Here is an 8,997-nt window from a genome sequence, read left to right on the forward strand (position 1 = left end):
TATTTTGCCAAAACAAATGTTTGGTTCCGATATTTTAAAAAGACAGTTATAATATTTATTGTGTCATATTTATTTGTCACTATATAAAAAAGTAAATATATTGTTGTGACAAAGTAATTTGCCAAAACAAATGTTTTGTGCCTGTATTTTAAACTATAGTTATAATAACCGTAAATAAACCGTTTGTTGACCATATGTCAACCTTATGAAACACAAAATACACACAAAATAGAGAAAGAAAAACTAATTGCAGAAAATAAATGGTAAAATAGAAAATATATACAGTTATAATGATAAAATAAATTTTAGCATAATATTTAAAGACTTTTGTAACGAATTTATTTTTTCAGCAATTAATTAAACTTATATAATGTTGTGATAATTAAATATTGTGTCAAATATTTTTGTCACTATAGCAATTAATTGTGTTTGTTGTGACAATGGGTTTTGACAAAAACTGTTTTGTCACTGTATATTAAAAATACAGTTATTATGATAAAATAAATTTTATCATAATATGTAAAAATATTGTGAATAATTTTATTTTTCAGCAATTAAACGAAATTAAATGATATTGTGATTAATAAATGTTTTGTCACCATGGAATTGAAAAAAAAAATTATGATAACAGGTTTAAATGGGTTATGAAATTATATTTTATTTTGATAAAAAAAGGTATATGACAATTAAGATTCAAATATCCAAATTAGGTTAATCGAAGCACTCTTCATTAGGGAAAAACTTTTTTTGCTGAATATTGACACCACACTACCGCATCAATTCCATACGTTTGTACGCTTCTCACGCTGCCGCACTTTCATTGATTTTGTGTTTGTTGATGCTTATTTGTCCAGGTATTTTTTAACTTATGAAAAGAGACTAAATTGATTAATGTAGGATGAATTTCACATTCAAATTTCTTATTTGTTCAATTGATAATTTAAATTTTTAACTGATTCGTACAAACTCGAGGTCGGGCTTCAAACTCGACGACTTATCACCTATTCTCGAGTTTATCAGCTCAGTAAAAACAAGAACTCGAGGTTTTACTTCCATTTCGTCGAGTATTAAGACTTACATCAAGTTTGTGCTTTGACAGAGATAAGAAAGTCGAGTTAAGGATCTCGTCGACTATTAAGCATGACATCGAGTTTAACATTGCAAACGACGTATAAACTCGAGTTAAGTTTAAATATTTGTCGACTATATAGCCTGACCTCGAGTATGTTTTAACAGTAACACTAACCAAATGTTAGCCTTGTTTTAGAACTGCAGGTAGTTCAGGGAAAGAAATTGGATATATTTTTAAAATAGCTAACGGTATCTGATTTGTAATGGGTAAGTTTTAATTATATTTTCAATTGATAGATTTGTACCAAATATTGATGTTGCCTAATATATTATTTTGGAATTAAAGGGACGCCATCAGACAAAAGTTTGATGACGTCGTACCGATTTAGTTCATGTTATATTCAAGGGGTCAAAAATTTTCTGAATGTTGCAAAAGACTTTACTGATTCAAATGGCAGAGTTCGATGTCCATGCAAGAACTGCATCAATATTTATTTGAAGCCATTGCAAGAAGTCAAAATGGATCTATATCAATATGGAATTAGTGAAAACTACACAAACTGGGTGCACCATGGTGAGACTTCTCAACCTCGTGATAGTTTAGATGGCTCTATTAATTCGGACAATGAATTGGAGGATAGTGGAAATGATGTTTCAGAAATGTTAGATGATATGTGTAATGCAACTTTTATGGACACCGACATGGAAGACAGACTTCCCAATCAAGATAATAACATGCTAGAAGGAGAAGTAGCAAAATTTGCTAAATTGTGGAATGATTCTCATTATGAACTATATCCTGGAAGTCAAAAATATTCAAAGCTCTCTTTTCTTCTTAAGATGATTAATATCAAAGCACTCGCAAATTCTAGTAATAAGTCATTTTTTTCGAATTTGGAATTGTTCAAGGATGCACTCCCGAGAGGAGAAACCCTTCCAAGCTCAAGTTATGAGGTTAAAAAATTGATGCGTGATTTAGGACTCGGTTACGTAACTATTGATGCTTGTGTAAATGATTGTGTGCTATTTTGGAAGGAAAATGAAAATCTTGACACGTGTCCAACTTGTAAGGCCCCTAGATAGAAATTAGGTTTCGGAAAACGCAAGAAGGTTGCTCAAAAAATTCTTAGACACTTCCCTTTAGTACCTAGACTTCAGAGGTTATTTATGTCTAAAGATATTGGTGAAAATATGAGGTGGCATAAGGAGAAACGTGTAGATGATGATACGATTAGACATCCAGCTGATGCTACGGAATGGAAAGATTTTGACCAGAAATATGCTTGGTTTGGCAAAGATGCTCGTAACGTGCGACTTGGGCTTGCTAGTGATGGATTTAACCCTTTTGGAAATATGAGCACGAGTTATAGCATGTGGTCGGTGATTGTGACGCCATATAACTTACCACCATGGAAATGCATGAAGGAGAATTTTTTGATGTTATCTTTGCTTATTCCTGGTAAGGAATCTCCCGGAAATAATATCGATGTATATTTAAGGCCATTAATTGATGAGTTAAAAGAGTTATGGGAGACCGGTGTGACAACATATGATGCATATAGCGGTAAGAATTTTCAATTACATGCTGCATTATTATGGACAATAAATGACTTTCCATCATATGGAATGTTATCTGGATGGAGCACAAAAGGAAAATTGGCATGTCCTGTGTGTAATAAGTGCACGTGTTCGCTAACATTAAAAAATGGAGTGAAGCAATGTTACATGGGTCATCGGAGATATTTACATGCCCAACATTCTTGGAGAAAAAGCAGAAAATTTGATGGCAAACCAGAGCACGGGTCAAAGCCTGAAGAGTTGTCAGGAGATGAAGTTCTAAGGCAATTAGATTTGCTTCCAAAAAGCCTTATTTTTGGGAAGACACCTAACCAAAAAAAGCGTGCACGTGGTCCTGAAGAGCTCAATTGGACAAAGAGAAGTATATTCTTTGAATTGCCTTACTGGAAAACATTAAAATTACGTCATAATTTAGATATAATGCATATTGAGAAGAATATATGTGAAAATATATTGGGTACGTTGATGAATATTGATGGAAAATCTAAGGATAACATTAAGGCTCGAATGCATTTAGAAACAATGGGTATAAGAAAAGAGTTACATTTACAGCAAAAGCGAAATAAATTTTTTATGCCACTTGCTTGTTATACATTACCGAAGCCTGAAAGGAGGAAGTTTTGTGAATGGTTGCAGTCAATCCGGTTGCCAGACGGATATGCTTCCAATCTTTCTCGATGTGTAAGTGTTCAGGACTGCAAAGTTATGGGGATGAAAAGCCATGATTATCATATATTCTTGCAACGGTTACTTCCAGCATCAATTTGTGGGTCTTTGCGTAGTGAGGTTTACACTGCATTATCAGAGTTGAGCTCTTTCTTTAAGGAGCTTTGTTCGAAGACTTTAAAAAGATCTACAGTTAAAAAGTTGCAGAGCGATATCATTTTGATAATATGTAAACTTGAGATGATATATCCTCCATCTTTTTTCGTGGTAATGATGCATTTGGCAATTCATCTGCCACGTGAAGTAGAATTAGGAGGCCCTGTTCACTATAGGTGGATGTACTTTATTGAGAGGTTAGTTGATAAGGAAATTTTATTTTTAGTTTTCTTGCTGCAGTTTTAACTAATTTTTATATATCTATATGGTTTATTCACATTTACAACAAATTTGTTGTGCAGGTTCTTACGTACTTTGAAAAATTATGTACGTAACTTAGCTCGACCGGAGGGTTCAATTGCTGAAGCGTATATCACTAAAGAATGTTTGAACTTTTGTTCACTGTATTTTCATGGTGTTGAGACAATATATAATCGCGTTGAGAGAAATAATTTTCCTGTGCAAATAGGAGTGGAAAATGGATTTTCCATATTTTCAAACAATGCAAGACCTTTAGGAGCTACAGAATATAAAACGTTATCCCATTCTGATTTTGAAAAATTGCAGTGGTATGTGCTTAACAATTGTGAGGATGTTGATGAATATCTTAAGTAAGTTATTTTATTTTGAAAAAACAAAGACTTTAGAGTTTCAAAATAGCTTTATTTTACACTTTTTATCTAATTTTATAAACGTTAAGCAGGATTCACATTGAAGAATTACAAAAGGAAAGTGTTATAGATGTGCAAAAAAGACACCAGGCAGGATTTGCCAGTTGGTTCAAGGAGTGTGTAAGTATGATGCTATAAAAGTACTAAATATTGAATTATGCCTCTAATTTCACCATTAAACTTATTTTTCAGGTTGGACGCTTACGTGCTACTGGTTTGGTTGCAGCAACAGATCATATATATGCGTTGGGATTAGGTCCTGATATACGAATTGCTAGGTACAGTGGGATAATTGTCAATGGAGTTAGGTTTCACACAGTTGAGCGTGATAATTTTCGTCGGACTCAAAATAATGGAGTTTCAGTTACGGGAGAGCATAAGTCGAAAGAAATCGAGTTTTATGGTGTGCTAACAGATATCATTGACCTCCAGTAAGTTAATGGGAATCATGTTTTCTTATTTAAATGTGATTGGTGGGATGTTGACGATAAAAATGGAATTAAAACAGATGGCAACTTAGTTTCTGTTAATGTGAGCCGTAAATGGTATACAGGTGATTCTTTCGTGTTGAGTTCTCAAGTACAGCAGGTTTTTTATGTCAGCGATATGAAAAATGGAGGTCATTGGAAAATTGTGCAAAAATCATTTCACAGGAATATATTTGATGTGCCAGAAAAGGAAAAAGTGTGCAATGAAGATTCAATATTGAATGATGAGCCCTATCAGCAATACGAGGCAGATAATAGTCATGAAGTCGATCAAAATGGTGGTGAAAATTTGGAACTCTTGCATCCTATAGATGTATTACCGGATGAAGTTGATGTTGGTCAAATGTTTCAAGGTCAAAACTCAAACCCGATTTATTCTAGCGATGAGGAGGATGATACTACGATCAATTATGATGATGCCGACACTGATGTACTAGAAGACTCAAATGACAGTGACAATGAAGACGAAGACGATGATTAGTGACTGAAATTTACCGCTTATTGAACTCTTTTTGGATTCTTGTAGCTTGTTTGAAAGTATGAATTTTACTGAGAGATGCTTTTTTATATTGCCTTGAATGTAGATTGTAGAATTTTGGTGTTTTATGGCAGTAGTTATGCAGCCCAACATGAAATTTGTGGAAAACTGGATAGCAGAAACTCGATGTGTTGATGAAAACTCGTCGAGATATTAGCCACACATCGAGTTTGATCTTATGGAATTATATATGAGATATCAGCCAAACATTCAATTGATTCCTTTGGTTTAGTTTGATTTTAAGGTTTGGTGTAATACCAATTATTTTTTCTCAATTTTGTACTTCTACTATAGAACAGAACAGAAAAATAGAATTGAACTCCTGCCTTTTAATATAACTATTGACAATTCACAATTTTGCGGAAATTTGCTAAAACACTACACATATTGTAATTACCTGTTTTTACACATACTCTAAAATAGACTTCAAATAAGAAATAAATGAACATTTATGTCCTCCAAGGAAAATAAAAGTGTGACAAAAAGGAGACTTTCTTTACAAACAAAAATCAATAACATTCTTCATCTTGAACCTCCATAAATTAGCTTCCTCTTCACTCCCTAGGCATATGTTCTCTTGAGTTTTAGAGGACCCTCATCTTCACTAACACAAGAAGAGCTTTCCTTCCAACGAGCATACAAATATAATGACGAAGCGTAACGAGCACGGTGTTCTTTGACATCATAATCATGCCCCATAACTTTCCCATCAACAAAGAACTCAGCAGCGGAAAACATATGAACTCCATAATCACTACGAAAAGTGAGAAAAAATAAAAAAACATAAGAAACAAGTTTGACATTAGGTTCCTATTCTGTCACCATAACTCTTTAATATAACCCAACTAACTAAAGTTAAAAACAAATTATAGACTTACACATCATTTTGGATAGGCATGTTTTCCAGAATCTCTATTCTGAACGGATCAGTTATTCTCTTTCCCTCATAAGCACCGGCAGTAGTATCGATGTCATCTCGAGAATCATAAAAATTGGTAGCTTGAAGGAATAGTGGAAGCAACACACTATAGGAAGTAACATATTCAGTTGCTGATCTGTCATATTGCGCCGACCTCAACGAATTGTAGATATAGATGCATCGTTCCTTGAAATTCAGGCGAGCCAAAATCCAATGCCAATCGTTAACACAATTGATCGGAAAAAGAACATGGTCAACATTAGCCCAATTCGTATTGCAACGCATAGCACCACCTTTAATGTAGATAGCCACTGTATGTTTCAAAGAAACAAGTGACACATCTTGCTTTTTCTTGTATGCTGTGTAGAGAGTTTGAATACGCCGATCAAAAAAATTATCAGTTGACGTACATCTACTGTTTGCAGCACATCCAGATTTTATTTTCTTTCTCAGATAATAAAAAAGAACATCTACATGCTGCCAAATAAACAAAAATCAAGGTTAAGTAACCATACAGTCACAACAATGTTATTAACAAAACTATCGTGAGTAATTCAAATAATAAACACATAAAATAAAATAAAAAGAACAAATAAAAGAAATATGGATATACTTACAGAACACTCAAGAGGCTTTCCAACGTGGTAGAGATGGTAAAACCAGGATTTCGTTTCAATATCAACCACGCCAAGAGAAAGACGAGGATGGAATTTATCAATCTTTGGATCGTATATCCAGCTTTGCCTTCTAAACAAACAAAGAAAAAAAAATTAAATAAGTGAGCATTAAAACAGAACTGAAAAAAGTTAGTCGAGATACGAACTTGGCCCCTTTAGGACGTCCTTCTTCCAGCCAATTCTGAATGATGTCTTGTTTGGTGGCATCACTGAATAAAATGTGATTAGCATCAAATGGACAAATACGGACTTTACAACCAGTTTGCGTCGGTATGAAGCGGCTTGAAGAAGGACCAGACTACCAAAAACATATGAGAGGATACAGTAAGTAAACTATAAAATTAAACTATAAATATAATTTAAAGCAAACAATACCTCCTTTGATTTGAATTCAGCAATCGATTCACTTGCATTTTTTTTAGTCTGATTGATGGTGTCATCTGGTGGAGATTTTAAATTCAACTCGCTTTGTCGCGAAACCTAGTAAATTGACAATAAACAAATTAATATAGTTAATCAAAACAGCTTAATTTCAAATTATTAAATATACCTCAAAATTCGGAGAGATAACATCAACGTGTTCGGAAGAAACAATAACACAAGGTTCACCACGGTCATCCTTGCCTTCAAGTACAGCCTTCTCGCAAACCAAATCTTCCAATTCGACTTTTTCAGCACCTTCTTCTTCATCAGCAGACTCCCTACCATCCCTTTCTTTGCTGGAAGTAGCTTTAGTATCAGCAGAAACAGGAACAACAGACTCCCTACCATCCCTTTCTTCTCGTTCCGTTACTATAGAAGTACCATTTTTACTTGGTTTCACTGAAATGTCCTCTGCAGGAAGAACAACCTTTTTTCCTTTGTCAACCCTTGTCTGCAAGCCATCAGAAACATCATGTTTCTCAATTTCAACCTGATATAGATATGGAGTTCACATTAGGTTCCCATCAGGTTACAATAACATAATATGAAATAACATAAATTATATTTAACTAAACTCTAAGTGATAAAAGTACAAAATACATAAATCAAAACAAATTACCATTTTAGAATCACCAATCAGAGTTAGCCTATCATTCAATGAATTGACAACTGTCAAAAGTTCGGAACATTTGGAAGTGAATAAACGTTTCAAATCCATTATATCATCCTTAATCGTCTTTTAACCAGCCATCAAAATTTCCAGCCTCTCTTCCATAACATTTAAATTCGAAGTGTTCGACGTTGATTCACCGTCCTTCAATATATTAAATGCCGGACAATAACCCTCCTCGTTTCCCTTAATTTTTTTGAATAAGTCACCTAGACGAAGGGCATTCATCTCTGCCGGGGTTGGAACAATTGATCGGAAAATCATCTACACATAACAAATGAACACCATATATGAAAACAGAGTCAGTGATAAATTACATTTGAAAAATTGAAAATTTAACACATACGAACCTCATCGGATGCAATCTCAACAAATAAATCCCTGTCAACAGCAATGTATTTTGCAGGAACGAATGCTTGCCACCTCAGAATCCGCGGGATAGCATCTTTGTTCACTAGCTGAGCAAAGGTATTTTCCACCGCCGGGCAACACTCGTAGAACCAACATACCAGTGCATATGGTAAACCTTGAAAGCGATACTGGTAAATGTTGTCTTCAATAATAAGAGATCCCGGACTAAGAACAGCTCTTTTCGACAAAGAATCAAACGTGTACTTGAAAACGTCAATACCCCATGGATAGTCGTTCAAATCAGCCGAATCAACTACGTCAAAGTCCTTCAAAGGGATACGAGCAGTCCTCGGTGAAGCAAGCAAGAAGTTATGCAAAAAATGCATAAATGCTATCTTAAACCCATCCTCCTCCGACTCCCAACGCCTAGCTGTGAAAAAATCCTAAAGGGTCTGTTTAGAAACAGATTGCAGCCCGCTGAAGTACTTATCCAAAATGCCATTTTCAACTTTTGTATAGGCATACTTACTGCTGTCACCTTGACAGTTAAAACCCGAGATCAAAGCAAATTCGTCGATTCCGAATTTCAGCCTATGACCGCCAACCTCAAACCACAATTCAGACTTGTTTAGCTGCTCCACCTCCCTCAACAATAAACAATGTATGATCTGATTTTGCACTTTGATCTTGGGAATATCAAGAAAGTAGCCAAAGCAAGATTGTCTAAACTTTTCCAATTCACCTGGAGTCAGAGTCGATTTGATATCAGAAATGACATCGTATGACATG

The 8,997-nt window shown here is 34.5% G+C and overlaps 1 protein-coding gene across 1 annotated transcript; it reads left to right on the plus strand.

Annotated features, from left to right (window-relative positions):
• Window positions 1-2,238: 2,238 nt before the first annotated feature.
• LOC126668348 (uncharacterized) lies at window positions 2,239-5,303 on the plus strand. The gene is made up of 9 exons (XM_050361552.1): window positions 2,239-2,635; window positions 2,723-3,010; window positions 3,167-3,668; window positions 3,774-4,082; window positions 4,175-4,262; window positions 4,335-4,573; window positions 4,889-5,110; window positions 5,157-5,167; window positions 5,215-5,303. Exons 1-9 carry the CDS (start codon window positions 2,239-2,241, stop codon window positions 5,301-5,303), a joined length of 2,145 nt encoding a protein of 714 aa, XP_050217509.1.
• Window positions 5,304-8,997: the final 3,694 nt, after the last annotated feature.

Source organism: Mercurialis annua, linkage group LG2 (genome assembly GCF_937616625.2).
Source record: "Mercurialis annua linkage group LG2, ddMerAnnu1.2, whole genome shotgun sequence".
Taxonomy (NCBI): Eukaryota; Viridiplantae; Streptophyta; class Magnoliopsida; order Malpighiales; family Euphorbiaceae; genus Mercurialis; species Mercurialis annua.

Bases quoted from the DNA above. Each gene is read 5' to 3' on its own strand.
- LOC126668348 (XM_050361552.1), top strand. From the start codon at position 2,239: ATGTCTAAAGATATTGGTGAAAATATGAGGTGGCATAAGGAGAAACGT. The intron at 3,011-3,166 runs GTATATTCTTTG...GAATGCATTTAG, and splicing joins GCTCAATTGGACAAAGAGAA to AAACAATGGGTATAAGAAAA. The intron at 4,574-4,888 runs GTAAGTTAATGG...GGCAGATAATAG, and splicing joins ACAGATATCATTGACCTCCA to TCATGAAGTCGATCAAAATG.